The following is a 16066-nucleotide window of genomic DNA, read 5'->3' as shown; positions in this document are numbered from 1 at the left end:
TTTCATCCCTTGGGATCTCCATCCATGATCTACTGTCTGAAATATCAAAACACGAGTAATAAACGAGAGAATCAATAAAAAAATAACTACGGGACTGTGCATTCCAAATTTTCTCGTTTTTTCCAATTAATTAAAAAAAACTTCCTCCATGCCCCTTCACGTTAATTTTCCCACTAATTTCACCAGGTAATATCTACGCTATTTTTTCTATGAGCGCCGCTAATGGCGTGTAGCACCCATAATCTCCAATGTCTCCATACGGATAAGTTCATCCCAATTTTTTCCAAAAATCTGCTTGAATAAAACAGCCTCAGTCAAGCCCATCGTCTTATGAAAGTGAAGAAGGAGACTAGCAGTCCCTTAGCGGACGAAAATCTTTTATAGAAATAATCTTTGGCAAGACAAAAGAATTAAGAATGCATGCATCTCATGGTTCTTCCACTATTGCTGCAACTTGCGCTAGTGCGTTCTCTTTTATTGCTGTAGTGTCAGTGGGGATATTAATCATGACGAAGTGATAAAAAAGTACGAGGATATCACCCAAAAAAGAAGTTTAATTACAATCAAGCTTCGACCTTTTAGTGATGAGGTATTAATTATATTCGTCGACGGGATAGAAAGCCTATTCATGCATCTCGTGTGGCGTTAGGCGTCTCCGTTTTTCAGAAGTCCCCGAGGCGTCAGCTGCTCTTGTTTTAGGAACTTCGGTAATGGTGTGTATTTCTCTCAGGAAGTCCGTGTCATTCGCCGATGGCGTCGATCGTCTTCTGACGATGATGAGTGTGCGGTCGTGAAGACGAGGCTCACAGTTTCTTCGCTTGGAAAAAGTAAAAATAATGGTGTACGTTAAAGGCATCTTGATTTTCTGTGTCTGTCGGGAAATTTCGGTAATAGATACGCAGGTTTCCTGCGTGTCCATAGTTGTAACGGGATGAAATTTCCTCCCAGTTTGTCATTTTTTCCCTGAAGACGCTCTGCGAAACTTTAATGCCGTGTAAACTTGGATGTGTGTCGCAAAACTCTTTCAACGACCTATACCGCGCAATCAAAGCCAGTTGCCATGATGGGTCCCTGCCACCTTACGAGAAAAGAATCGTTACTGACAGCAATGAAAAACTCATAAGTTTTAGCACTGTGGACGTTGCCATTTATTTTTTACGTTAGTGACTATAGTTGAGCCGCAAATGAATTGAATCCCAAAATGAACTAATGTCCATTTCTCTTGCTACAAATAAATTGTAATTAAGACAGAAAATAATCATTTTTTTATAATAGATTCACGCAAGGAAACCTTTACAGCAGGAATGCGAAGTTCATAAAATCGACTTCAAGAAATGGGGAATGTTTTGTTGTTTGTTCCTAATTCATAGGTTGTATGTTCTTTTTTGCTAAGGGTGCTTTACAATCTGCTTCTGAAAATCGAAAAGTGAAGGGGAGTAATTTAGCTTTATGGGGAGATACGGCGTCACCACCTGGGATATTTGAAAAAAATACATGTTACATACACGAATTTTAATAATTTAAAAATTGACCAATTTTTATGCTCTAAAACAAATTTTCATGAAGTTACAGCAATTTACTAAGACACCATAAAGAGCATTCTGGCAGGCAGGGGAACAGTCAATTTTAAAATGTCTTTAATTTGGTCAATGATGACTTTGAGACTAGAATGTTGAAGTTTTTTATTTTGGAGTGACATATTGTTATTTTCTTTCGTTAGCATAAAAAAGTGGCCAATTCATTCATTCATATACGTCTACAACATATATATTTGTTTTTATCCAAGATTGTGACTCCCTACTTTTCAAAGTGTCCTGCGTGCATTTGAATGGGATGGCCCAGAAGGTATTACAAAGCATAATTCTAAAAAAGTAAGGCAACTGTGAATTTATGTCCGTGAGCCATAGTCCGACTCTATGTTCTATTCCTTAAAGGCTTTCCTCCTTCTAAAGTCACGGTTATGAAACAATATCCTCACTACTTTGCTTCTCAGGTCACATATTTGTAGGGAGCATACGTATGACATGGATATACATTCTCGCGTATCAAAACATTCTCTCATTGCATTTCTTGAAACAGCCCCCTGACACACTTTCGCCTCGCTGACGACGGCGGTGTTATCGATCGCGTCAGCACATTCTCCATGGCCGCAGACTCACTCCTCGCGTCCGACTACGAGAGCCGAATCAGTGTCGCATTACCCGTGCCATATCGCAGTCACGATCTACTTATTTGTGCGATTGATCGCTAAGGTTCAACGATATCGCCCTCTGGAGTTGCTGAAGAGGTAGCTACAGGATTGCAAATTCAAGTAATTGTGATTCATGAGGATTGTGATTTTTTTCAAGGTCCGCACGGTCGCGAAATTAAAACCATAGTGACGATCCAATTAAGCTCTGCGCAGATGTGTTGCGCATTATCCCCATTTATGTCCGTGAGCGCTTATATATTCATACAACAACCATTATCCTCCGCCAAATGCGAAGAGCGTGCTGTCGTTGGATTTCTTCACGCTAAGGTGTGAAATGCTACCGAAATTCATCGAAGAATAAGTATTGCGCACGGTGAGACTTTCATTAATGGCAGCAATAATTGTTCAGGAATTTGAAGATGGACGTTTATGATGCAGGTGGTGAGGAAAGAATTCAAGTGCCAACTAATAATCTTGTTCTCGGAATGGATCAGCTAATTCGGTTCACAATTACTCTATTGAGGACTTGGCTCCCGCTGATTTTCATCTCTTTACTCATAGTATTCTAGATGATAGGACAGCATTTAGGAACAACCAACGACCGTCTAGAATTGACCTCCTTTGACAGGGGTAGTAGAAAATTATGTGGACAAACAGTGGGATAGTGGAGCTAAATTTTGCGAATGAACCATTTTTAACTTTCTCTGTGGTTTTGATTTTATGATCGATTGGACTTGGGTAAAAGAGTAGTCCTCGTACAAAGTGGAGGTTCTCTTAGTTTTTTAAAATCTATTTTTCGTAGAAAATCTGCATGCACTCCAGTTTCATTTCATGAACTCTAGATTGTTTCAATATGATTGAAATGAATCACTTCTCTGGCCGAAATTGTTCGTCCTTTTATTTTCTCTTTGTTGTTCTCACAAGTTATATCGTCCGAGTTGGTTCTTCCCAGAGCGGAGGAATTGCCGGTCGTGTTATGTTCTGCCCCGTGTCCTCTCGATTCCCTGAAATGATTTTCCGAAATATTCAGAAAGATTTACGTGAATCCTCAACAACAAATTCTCTTGGACCGAAAATCGAACGACGGAGCTTCGGTTTTCCCATTTGAAGGTAATGGAAGCTGGACGACGAAGCGGTCTGTGCATCGGCCCGGAACAAAAAGGCCCACGGTTCAATTCCTGGTGCGGGTAAATTTCTTTCCATGGCAGTTCATGTAATTTCGGCACCATTCACGCTGTGAGCTCAAAATATTACGTGTCCAAATAAAATTATATTTTCATTTCCTGCCATTCAACTTCATTCTGGAAACGGAATCATTTTTATTGAAACTGCGTCGAATTATATATTTTGAGGGTCCATGTATCTAGTCTCCGTGAAGTGATAGCTGTTAAACAATATACAGACTTTTTATCTATTATTTCGACTGTTCTCAATTAAAATGACATTGGATATTTGCTCTCATTTCTTTTTTGCCGGAGGCATATTATATCCCACCGAAAAAAAGAAAATGTTTTAAGCGAGTGAGTCCTATTCGGAGCTCCGGAGAAAGAGAAGCATTTTGATACCCGCGTCGGTCGTCTGGATCCCACCGCGGGAAAAGGTCGCTCACGGCGCCTGTCTCTTTCATTTAGTTTATCTTAGAAATGAGAGCATATTGTGCTCTGCGTGTGTGAAATATCGGCCGCACAGAAAATTTCATTGAATAGAATGCGTGCCTATTTTAGACGGGAAAAATAGAACAGTGTACTTATCTAAAAACATGATAATAATTTAGGTAAAAAAGGCACGATAAGGATCTCCTCATAAGACTTCGTGTTGTCAATTACATCAAAACTGTCAATGATGCAGCGGAAAGCCCTGTAACATTTTAGCTACATTTCTAAAGGGTTATAATTTGACAAGTTATGAAGAGCGGCGCAAATTGTTTCTCTTGCCAGTTGCTAATGGTAGGAAAGTAAATAAACTTTGATCTGGTGGTTGCACTGAATTGTTTGCGGAAAATGTTTTCCCTTATAAAGTAGACAATGTTTAAGGTCCATTTTATTTATTAAGGAAGCTTTTAGCCTGGGGTATCCTTCTGGACGCGAGGTGAGTACATCGTGAGAGTATTGTGGAGTATTCCCCCGTCCCAGAGGCCACGCGCTAACACAGAAAGTAATTTTTTTTTACAATAGCGTCGACGGTCTCCGAGGCTTGTCCGTTCCAACCGCTCACGCCTCGGGGTGGGGGGGGGATGGGGGAGGGGACACTTTACACTTTGCCCGGGAGGCTGCAGGGATGACATGTACGTGTGTTGACGGCGGCACCCGCGTCTGTGATGCGCAGTGGTGCAGCGTTAATTTTGGTGCGGCGGCATCTGCTCCCCCAAAACACCTCCCTCTGTTTGCTTACGCGCTTCCTTTGTTTTCTCTCCGGGCAACCGTTTGTCACCTGAATCCCCGGGGCGTTCCCTTCAAACCTCTTCGGCAATCCCACCCCCCCTCCCCCTACGCGCCCCGATAATTTCACCTGCTTCCCCTACTTTGATGAGCGCAACTGATGTTTCCAGTGAAACATTTTTGGCTAGGTCCACTCCCTGGGTTTCTTCTTACGCTATTTTTTCCCACGCATTGTACGTATATTAGCTTCAGGCTTAAAATATGGAAATTCCATGGAGAAAAATAATTTTCCATCTCCTGGATTCGAACTCGGATCCCCAATGTCTGCACTGGGTGATCCAGCTAAATAAATAAAGGCACTGAGGCATATCCTTCTCTTGCCGAATGTTAAGAAATTCAGGGTATCCAGGCTCGGCTCTGTCGCGATGAAAATGTGTTTCCCATCATGAGCTGTTTGTACGTCGGCAATGTTTGCGGGTTCCGCTGAGTTTCACAGCCGTTTATGTATCCTAAACGTATTTAACGTTGGACCCTTTCCGGGCTCAAACCTTCTTGTCCACCGTGTAGAAGAGCCAGTTGTCAGGTTAATGGGAAAAAGTTTAACATTGGAGGTAAATGTGAAAATTTCAGAACCTGAGAGGAGATCTCTCCATTTTTATTCACTTCGTGAAAATGAAAAAGCAGGAGCAATTTCCACAATTTTACATTTATTGATACGACCGGTTTCGCTTTTCAGCATCATCAGGTACAAAAATATCAAGTGCGCTGTGCTTAAATAGGAAGGTGGGCTTCCTATTTAAGCACAGCGCACTTGATATTTTTGTACCTGATGATGCTGAAAAGCGAAACCGGTCGTATCAATAAATGTAAAATTGTGGAAATTGCTCCTGCTTTTTCATTTTCATTATGTCACGTTTCCACTCCATCTCGCCTGAAACCTCAGACTATATTTATTCACTTCAATTTTATCGGCATTATCATGGTAGTGTCATTTTTGTATATGAATTAGGCGATATAACCATATCTTAATGAAAAAGTACAAGTCAAATTCACCACTGATTTACAATTTAAACCATGATTTTACGTTAGTGTTATGCTGCGTTATAAACCTTAATAACGTAATTCTTATGGAATTACCTTATTTTGGAATATTTTAATTTTATTGTATAGTAATTATGCATTTAGTAGCTTACATTAAATCGCAGCAGCTGTTGTCAGCATAAAGACATCTTCGTGCTGTGTCGATATTCTCTTTTAGTACGAATTTATAGATTTTATTAAAAACATTTTTTATAATCCTTTCTATTTATATATTGCTACTTGTAGTTTTTGGAAATATATATCCAATTTAATTCCTCTAGCTTGTCCAAATAATAATGTACTCCCTTTTTGCTTTGATTGAAAGCAATTTTGGAAGTTATGAATTTTTACCCTATTTAAAGATTTTTGGAGCCTATTGAATTTCATGACTACTTGTAGATTCTTTTGATAATTCCCTGTCTTGTCACTTAATGTAGTTTCAAAGGCCCCTCTTTTTCGGTAAATCTGTTGTTTTATGTATATTTTATTATGTGTATTGTGTTCTGTGACGTGCCAATATTCTTGAAAATTATAGTGTTTCAAACATGTTAAAACATTTTTTGTGCCTGCAGGGTATATTTCTAAAAAATACTTTTACTTAGATAAAATATTTAGTATATTACAGTATTAATATGGTAATATGTTTAACTCTGTAGTTCCCTCTGTTTACCATTCCTATTGACTAACTTATCTTCCACAACTAAAACATGTTTGTGTTCTCTTTGTCCACTCCCAAATTGTCCACGCCCATTCCTCCTGTCGTTCCAAAAACCTTCCATGATATCTGCAACCTGTGCCGAAACTGAAATACCATCGCTGTTCTAGATGAGCTCCAAATCACAAAGAAGAAAGGTGAGTGACGGAAGCCAACTTATGGGGAATTATGCTTACACATTATGCATTGTTCGCAGCAATTTCCTCCTTGCTTAATTCTCGGCACGTCCATGTTTGGTGATGGGTTCCTTGCTCCTCCCTTTGTTTTTGATCGGAACATTCTTCTTCTTTGCTTCGATTACATAATACAATGGACTGCGGTTACTGAGATGTACAAACTCAAAAGTTTTTCATTCGTTATGCTGTGGTACTTGGTCTTTTAAAGAGCTGGAAAATTTTGTCTCTTAAAATTTCACGGATATATCATGCTTGTGCTTCCTTAAGATTGGATTATGCTTTAGAAAGTTCTGCTTGAAAAACTATTTCTCTTTGATTTCTCATTGAATGCAGCCAAGAAATCAAGTCAAATTCTCGTCCTATACATGCCTTAAAAGTCAGCTTATGGTGTCGGGGATGTAATAGCTGTAAATTATGATGCAGGAAGATCTCTACACAGGCATCTTTTAATCTCTAGTTTTGACTGTTTTGAGGTGAAGGGTGTTTCAACCAGTGCAGTCTCATATAAGTCTTGTCTCTATTCTGCCTCAGTCTATTTCGACAGCGGACACTATTTAGAGTCCATTTCAAACTATGTAATTTACGTAAATCTAAGAAAGAAGAAGAAAATTCCAAGATGATGGGTATTCCAACGCTCTTCGGTACAGCTTAAATGGTGCTGTCGGTAGATCCAAGGTATGCACGCCTTTAGAGCATTGTAAAATTTATTTTTCTCTGTTGCACCTTTTACATTCCTCGTGCTTGCATTTAGTTTTGTTCTCATAGAGCCTAGTTTTTACTTTAAGTTTACTTTAGAACCTTTAGTACTGTTGTAGTAGTTATATATTTTAAACATTTTCGTTTTCTTTTTGTGTTTTTCCCCTCCACCATTTGATCACTCCAAACACCACAACGAAACACTCGCCACGTGATCAACACCTTTAGCACAACAACAACAACGCCAAGATGTCGGACCCAGGCGACGCATTTCTGGCGCGCATGCGCAGAAGGGTTCCGATGACGTCGACGCCAATCGCTGGGAGCCCAACACCTCAGCAGCAGCAATACGTGCGCCATCAGCAGAGGCCTCCACACCCGCCGATGAACTCACTTCCCGGATACGGGAAGGTACGGATCGGCGAAGTACTAACATACCATTATCATGGGACGAGAATAACACTTAATATTAACAGCGTGGCCAACACATTGGGACTTGAGGCCAGTTTACAGGAAAAATTAGCAATAAATTATCCTGACAGAGCACTTGGCTTACCTACAATTCCAGCATCCCACACGATAATAAATTTTAAAAATTAGTGCTAATTATACGTGGTGAAATTAGCACGAGCATAAGGGTGGGGTTTGTACGATTTTGAATAAACGGGGACATTATCGTGAAATTCTGAAACGCGAAGTGCCGTAGTCATTTATTTTTGCGCTTTTCGACCGTGTTTTGGTAGGCCTAGTCGTGAGTCGTGGAAGAGGACACCTTGGAATGAAAAATAACGTGTATATATATGGATTTGAGAAGTAAATTCTGGAAAAGAAATCGATGGGGCTAATAAATAACCCAATTTCAATATCTTTAAACGTGAGGCAGTATGTCGTTATAGTTCCACAGGTGAATGATATATGGCGTGGATGGCAAGCTAATGATTTCTATGAACGCCCCAAATCTGTGAAGTTAATTTCATTGTAATTTTTAATTGATATTTAATGCTAATTTTTTCTATGAACTGAAATTTACAAACAGGGGTCTCCTCCACTTGGCAGTGCATGTCTTGACTCAAACCATAACAATTACAGGTATTTTACTTGTCGACATTCATAATCTTCATAATTACTTTGGGTATCGAGGGATTCGTCTTCGTTGGAGTGGAAAGATTGTTATAGCTATACCAACATTTCTGCGTATTTATTCGTCTTACTGGTAGGTAATAATTATAATTTTAAATGAATAGTATTCAATTACAAAAAGGGTGTTGAACAATAAATTTATACAGTAATAATTATTTAAAAACTATAAAAACTTCATACCATAGGCAAAGAAATGTAAAAAAACTATGGTACAGAATAAAGTAAACCTGTTTTGATTTTTTATTGCTAAAAATGTGTGTCTTGAATACATGTTTTTCTAAGCTTTCGCTTGGTAATCAGGTCTAGTGAGGAACAAAACCCCTTTATGGACTTAACTCTTTCTAACTCAGAGCTTCTGCAGGGAGAATTTAAATTTCAAGACTTCTGCTTTGAAAATGTGAATATTTTCTCCTCAATCATAATTATTGCGCCAGCTAAATATTTCGCCATTAAATTTCCCAGCACCAAAGAATGCGTAGTTTAAATCTTTCCTGAACAGAGCTGAAAATGTATACATTTTTGATGTTACTCAGAAGCAGCATTGTGTTATGATGGGTTAATAAAAATGGACTGGCTGAAGTTTGTATTTTCTTTCGGTTTGAATAATTATTATTTTATACATGTTTATAGTTCAACGTCCCTCTTCTAATTGGTGTTGTTTTTTCAAGTTGTAATTATTAGCCCTGAATAAGACGTATAGATACGTTGAAATGTTTACAAAGCAAAAATAATCTCGTCATTTCAATAGAGACCAACCCTTTGGCACACGAAGAGATTATAACTACTAATCTTACCTCAAAAATATTTCCATCGCACCGAATAACTATTCACAATGCATATTTACTCAGGCATTCTCATCTGATTACCAATGCATCTATAAAATAACTCAACTGGATAATACCTCTGAAAAGGTCTCTAGGCTAGCTTTCTTCCTTGCATTTTTCTATGAAATGAATTTCATTGACATTGGCATAAAATCCCAATTTAGGTAAAGCATTCTTAATGTTTTCACTTAACTCAGGTCACACCTCATTTACTCACTAAAAGTGGATTCAAAACGTAATTCCTACAAACATAATTGCACAGATCCACTTAATGGGGATCCTGTCATTTAGTTTTACCTTGTAATCCTGATGTAGTTTGACCCGTTTGCAATTATCTTGTAAGGGTATTTAATTTTTACCTTTTCCCACCTCTCTATTCTTTCGGTTTGTATTGAAAGTATCACATTTTATGCATGACATCTTGTTTCTTTGTATTGCCAAGTATCTAGTCCTTTTGGTAGATGAATATTTAAATAGTTTCTATTCCCCTATAAGTAGATCTTAGACTTCTTTTACCTTTTGCTCTAAAGTGACTCGTTTTTAAAGTTTGAATTTGTATTCCTTTACTGTCATTTGGTTCTATGTTTTGTAGGTACTCCGATGTATTGGCATGACAGTATTAAAATTTATATACCTTGTGTAGATCTTATGTAGCAAATCTGTATATTGATAATTTTTATGATAAGAAGTATTTTTATGTTACATGGAACTTGGTAATCGTATATATTAAATAATAAATCATAATTCTCTGTCATTTTACTCAAATTTACTATGCATAATAAAAACTCATAAAATATATATTTCCATATCTGCGGATACCCTTTTAAATCACAAATATTTGAGCAACCATTAAGTAATGAACACTAGACATTGGGCTCGATTCTTAGCCTGAACATTATTTTGATTATGTCCTGTTATTAGTTTACAATGCCTTTGTTTCATACAATTCCAAATTGTGTTTACAGGAGTTTTTCTATTACCTATATCTCTTTTTCACTATTTGAGGTTATTGCTCTTTAAAATAATGGATCGTTTAATTGATTTCGATGGTAATGAAGTTCTCATAGATCTTCATTTGAGATTCAAATCTTAAGCCTAATTGAACATTACATTTCATATATTTCGTAGGTAAAAATATTTCAAATCTGTATGAAAAGTCGCATTAATTGAAATTCGAAGGGCTTTTACGAAGCTTGTCTTGCAGTTGTCTTGTTAAATTTCATATCACGAACCCGGACCCTGTTGCTTTTCATCACCGCTCGCAAATGCTTTGCGGGAATTTCATTTTTAAATAAAATATGCCATTCAGCAAGTGTTTTCATTTTTATTGCATAAATAAATCTGCGGTGAAGGCCATTTTATTTCTCCAAACTCTCATTGTAATTCACAGACCCCTTTTCACTGTAATTACAACTTCAAACAATCAAGTACAAGTGCAATCAACGATTTTTTTATCATCATCAATAATGGAATAAATTCTAACGCGTCCATAACGTAGTCTATATTCACCATCATTGGAGAGTTTGTCTATTTTTTATCCCCATTCATTCTCTCCTCATTTCATAGTAAAAACAATTACACTGCATATCTCTAAGTTACCAATGCAATGATCTCTACCGTTTCAAATTTCTCTCGGAGATGTGTCTCATTTGTCGTTAGATAAATCAATCGGAGAGTACCATCCGCCCTCCATTGGCTGTTGTTTTCGATCAATTATGACCAGAATGATTTTGATCCCGCTGAAATCCAGTCATCTTGTTTTCTAACTAGCTAGTCCCCTCTAAATTATAAACTCCTGTAAATTCTGAACCAAAGGTGTGTTTCCCGCCTAGACATCATCACGAAATGGCCCTCTTTGAGTGAAATATTAGCGCTCTCTTTGCTCTGGTGACGTGACGTTATCGAAATTTTGGGCCTGTTTTCCGATATTGGTAAAGAGATATGAATTGATTCCAATGAAATTCGGAAGTTATATCTCAGAAACTGTTTATTTTCGGTTTCTGCGGTCAACCATCGACCGGGTGCAGAATACGTGTTGACCATACGTGTCTAAGTCAGCATGAAATGCAGATAAAAAATATTTTCTTTCACATTTATTGAAATTCTTGCACTGCATCTAGCGAAACTCACACATATAGCCCAATAGCAGCTTGCCACGGTGCATCGGTGGAGAGTGTTGTTTTTGAAAATTAATCACTGTGAAGTATAAGGATTGTATTTATGCAGATTTTATATTTAGATAAACTTATGCTTTGAATTTTTTGCTGCTAATTGGCTGAGTTTGAAATTAGAAGGGTATGTCTCAATACCAATTAAAATTAGAATTACAGGATCCGAACCGGTTTTCTGTTGGCTAGTTAACCATCATTTGGGAGGAGAATGGATCTTAACCTATACGAAGACAGGGTAAGAGTGAGAAGCGTTATCCGCATGTGGTGTTGATGTGACAGGTTGAAACACATTCTCGTCCCCAATAATTGTTGCCTTACCAACCAAAAACTGGTTTCGTATTCTTTAATTCCATTTTGAATTGGCTTAAGGGCGTACATTGTTAATTTTCAGAGTCTATGTTCTTCAAATCAATGATGCAGGACCATTTTTTTTTCAACGTAAGATCACGGACCAATCCTTGTCACCGTGCCCTAGATATTTCCTTTAACTGCATGAAGTCCGGTGAGAAACGGAGCAATATAGTTTGTTTGAGGGCTTTTTTTTCGTCCAAATGAACGCTTAAGTTAACACTGTCTCGGTCTAACTACAGATCCGTCTGCCGATGTAGAATACCCCCTTAACTCACCAGCTACGGGTATTATAGTGTTGCAAACCGGATTTCTCCTAATTTAAGGTGGAAATAACCATTTTAATGTTTGCGGATATTTCTCTTGAGAGGTAGGTCTACGAACATACGTCAACGCTTAGAACATTTATGGCTTTTGTTCAGGGCTTGTAATGAAATATTATAAAATGATGTGTTACTTAGCAAAAAGGTCATTTATAGAAATGTTATATCCTTCAAAAAGGCATGAGTAGTTGTAATTAAAATAGGATACATAATGAATTTAAATAAAATTCATTACAATTTGATTTGTCACATTATAAAAGGTGACGTTATTGACCAAACATATTATATTAGATTATATTTTTAACTTACAATGTACAAGATCAACCTGATTTGTCACAACGTGTCATAGCAACAAAAAACTAATAACTCGATGAAATTTCAATTGAAATATGTGGATTAATATACGAATCAAAATGTTAAAAAGTACTGTTCATTAAATTGACGGTAAATTTTAATTATGTGATATCACTCACATTTACTCTTCAAAATTAGAATTTTAATTACCTTCCCTGAGGAAGACCTATAGATTCTCGATAGTTTGGCGTGATCAAGTGTTTATTTGAAGACCTTTACCTCAAGAGAAGTGTCTAATAACGCATTAATTTAGAGGCAAAGGAGACTTGACAGTCCATGCCCATTGTCCTGTGCTTTCCTGCATGTTCTAACTGTTGGGAATGTGTGCTTGGGTACAGACTCCGCTGCCGCGGGGCAGCAGCGGCGGGAGTGGCAACTACTACCCTCCGGGAATGCCCACGACCGGCGGGGGCACGCACGGCACCTTGGACCCGAGGAGCGTGGGTCACGGCGCCATGATGATGGGCGGAGGTGGGATGCTGTACGAGGAGGACGACCCCGGCATCATGTCGGAGGTGGAGACGGCCTCCACGGGCTTCAGGAGGGGCGGCAAGCAGAGATCGTCCCTGCCCGTCGTGAGGACGCCTTCGAAGACACTGGAGAGGCCGCTAGGTGAGCATCACATTCTCCAACCCACATTATCCTATAATTATCCTGACATTATTATTACCCACTCTATGAATAGGTACTCATTCATTCTGTATGTGCCTATACTCTTCAGTCCATTTAAGCGCGAGGAAACTCTGGGAGGTGATAAATTGGTGTGGGGAGTTCAGCCGGGCCACACTCTCCATTACTGGCGTTTCGGTGGCTGAGTCGACCATCGTCCTCAGGGTTAGATTATTATGCAGCCCTGCGGAAGATGGATGAATCAGCTATCGAAACATTTTCAATAATGGGGAGCCTGTCCTAGCTGCAGACTCGGCAACAATTTATGAACATTATGCTCGGGGAAAACTTTGGAAATTTCTTCAAACTTTAATAGGCGTACTTACTACTGGGAATTAAATATTATTGACATCTGCGATGGTGTATCTTCAGGTCGGAAATTAGCTCTAAGTAGCCCGCGGCTTTTTCTTATTCGCAAAACTACAGAAGTGTCTATAATCCACAGTTCATTCAAGAACGACCAAACAATGAAAGTAATTTCTTCAAGCAGGCAGATACTGTTATCTGAGTTTGGTCTTTTGAGTCAAAAGATCAGTTATTTAGCTCTTCCTAACCACAGCCTGCCTGTCTCGTTCAAAAAGAGTCAATACTAGCCAAAAAATATTGAACAGTACGGTGCTCGTGAAGGTTTATCAGATGCTGTGCGTCTGTTTTCCTCTTGTCTAGCCTAATGTGTCAGTTATTCAGCTCATCGTAACATTTAGTTTCGTTTCTAAGACGCTAGTCGTTAATATGGGACATCGAAGGCTCTGACTTATTATTAGCAGCAATCTTCAATATGTTTAGAATAAATATCAGGTTTTTTCTGCGGTCACTATTCAGGACCGCGGTGTCCCAGAATCATGTCTAGCATACCGTACCCTTTGAAGTCAGGTGATGCCGGAGGGATCAATGATCAAAGCATTTAAGCTAACAAGTACGGAAAAAAATTTTGAATCACGTATTTCAAGTCATGTTTCTGTTGATCGTGGAATGATCAAATTCCTTAAGATCCCATAACTCAACTTGCTTTCATGTTAGCTAGGGTGGCAGTTGTTCCAAGAGACTCACTGTATAGGTGGTTGATTTTTGTTGCCAGATTGGTGAGTTAAAGCTAGCAGCTCCTTTAAGATTCAATATTGAATTATTAATTGAATTTTACTCAGTGTTAGGTTTATTTTTTTAATGAATTGCAACTCGGGTTCAAATGCCATCCGCAACAGATCATAGACCTAATATTCCTCATTAGAATTTCCTCACTAGGTTCCTCGAATTAGTCATTGCATCCGTTTCTTTAGTAGGATCTTGTTTTTTGGGATTCTTTGTTGAGAGAAGGATAATTTATGATGCCGTTTGATGATAGCTAGAGCTAGGATATGGATGCAGTTTTTTTTTCATTTACAGATAAGTTCGTATATTTGGGCCTTTTTTGCTCACTTTCAAAGTCATTTTATTCACATTAACCTGAAACCAGGAAAACATAAACTTGAGGGAGTGAAGGAGTTCTGTTACTTTTGTACCCGGATGAATCGCTATGCAAAAAAACAATGAGGAAATAGTATCACAGTATTAACAAAAAAAGGAATTCCTAAAAAAAGGAGTCTTCTTAAGCTGGTACTGTAAGCGTTATTAGGACTTGCATTTGGATTATGCTTTTTAATGATAGTAAGGCCTAAACGGTGAGAGCAGCGGGTAAATCAAGACTGGTAGCTAGCAATCCTAAAAGCTTGATGGCGTATCTCATTATACACGTATCTCAACCTTAAATTGACTGAAGTGATAAGTGTGCCTTTTTAGTGTTTATAGTGTTCTCATGGCTATAGGCATCCATAGTATATCAATTTTGTGTTGTTATGATATCGATATAATATTGGAAACCAATCGGATTTCTGCAGCCGATGACTTGGAAATTCTCTTCAGTATTTCCGGAAAAACTGGTCATGCATTCATTTGTGCTATTTTAAACATTGTGAATGCCATCCATTTGTTTTTTTATCTCATCGATTTCATGTGTTAACTGAATGGAAACCTCTTGTTCGAGAATCATGCTTACATCATCATTAAACGGATAAAGAATATAATATTGAGTACTTGTGGCGTTTTTTGGAATTTCATTCAATTTGTATTGATAAAATATCGATATGATGAAGTGAGATTTTGAGTAATTGATGCATTGGGATTTCACTTTGCATTAAATGTCAGCATTATTGTTTCACGTAAGGAATTTTGTGAACATTTACTGCTTCACTTACTGTGCAAGTGCTCTCTGACTGAAGTGTTGCCTGTCAATTTTAATGTTTGCAATGAACTTTGCAAATCTGTTCATACTGAAATGCTTTTAAGTTTTTGCAATCTTGCAGTCCGTGTTTAGATATCAGGTCACCTAAGATGGTGCAAATGTAATTCATTTAATAAATTGCGATCAATTTGCTGCGTAACATATATGCTAAGAAGTAGCTTTCAGCAAATTCTCATTCTTTTGTTGCGGTGCTAGAAATCTTCAAATACAGTTGATACCATAGCCCCAGTATCCTATAACAGTTGGCAGTAATGGGTAGCCGACTCGATTTTCTTCCACGCGAGCATGTTGTATTGTATCGATATTTTATCTCGATGGATCCACAATGCTCTCGATAACGTGTCATTTCTACCATCCTGTGTACCATATCTCCATTTTTCGATGTGTGCTGTCGATTTATCCATATTTAATCTGTATTATATCCATGTTATATCGATACTGTTGGATTGATGTATTTTTGATATCCTGTGGCTTCAATTTAGGTGAGGGACCCTATAGAGGAACAGAACCACAACGTGAGTATGCATTTGAAGATAATACATACGTAAAACAAATTTCAGGCGTCAAGTTCGCACTCGAACGCAAAATTAAGCAAACTAGAGTCAATGTAATTTGAGTGAGCAGCCATTTGCAAAGAGGTTGTAAAAATGCTTGTGAAAAAAAGAAAGCATGGATGCAGTTTGGTGTAGCGTAGATTAACTGTAATGTTTTTTGTTGTCACAT

General features: G+C 38.0%; 1 protein-coding gene across 20 annotated transcripts in view; it reads left to right on the top strand.

The window, feature by feature from the left end:
- LOC124163590 (coiled-coil domain-containing protein AGAP005037) overlaps positions 1–16066 on the top strand; it is a 242090-nt gene that overhangs the window by 30121 nt on the left and 195903 nt on the right. For 16 of the 20 annotated variants that reach the window (XM_046540589.1, XM_046540601.1, XM_046540593.1 and 13 more), the window contains exons 1-4: positions 6475–6501; positions 7465–7647; positions 12735–13008; positions 15826–15858. In XM_046540589.1, the coding sequence (XP_046396545.1) occupies positions 6475–6501; positions 7465–7647; positions 12735–13008; positions 15826–15858 (517 nt within the window). Of the gene's footprint in view, positions 1–6474; positions 6502–7464; positions 7648–12734; positions 13009–15825; positions 15859–16066 lie in introns of those variants that run through there. The other 4 variants (XM_046540584.1, XM_046540596.1, XM_046540583.1 and 1 more) reach the window with 4 other exon arrangements.

The sequence above is a fragment of the Ischnura elegans genome, chromosome 8, assembly GCF_921293095.1.
Source record: "Ischnura elegans chromosome 8, ioIscEleg1.1, whole genome shotgun sequence".
Taxonomy (NCBI): Eukaryota; Metazoa; Arthropoda; class Insecta; order Odonata; family Coenagrionidae; genus Ischnura; species Ischnura elegans.
The sequence above is the reverse complement of the archived record's forward strand: the minus strand, read 5'-3'. Positions and strand labels throughout refer to the sequence as shown.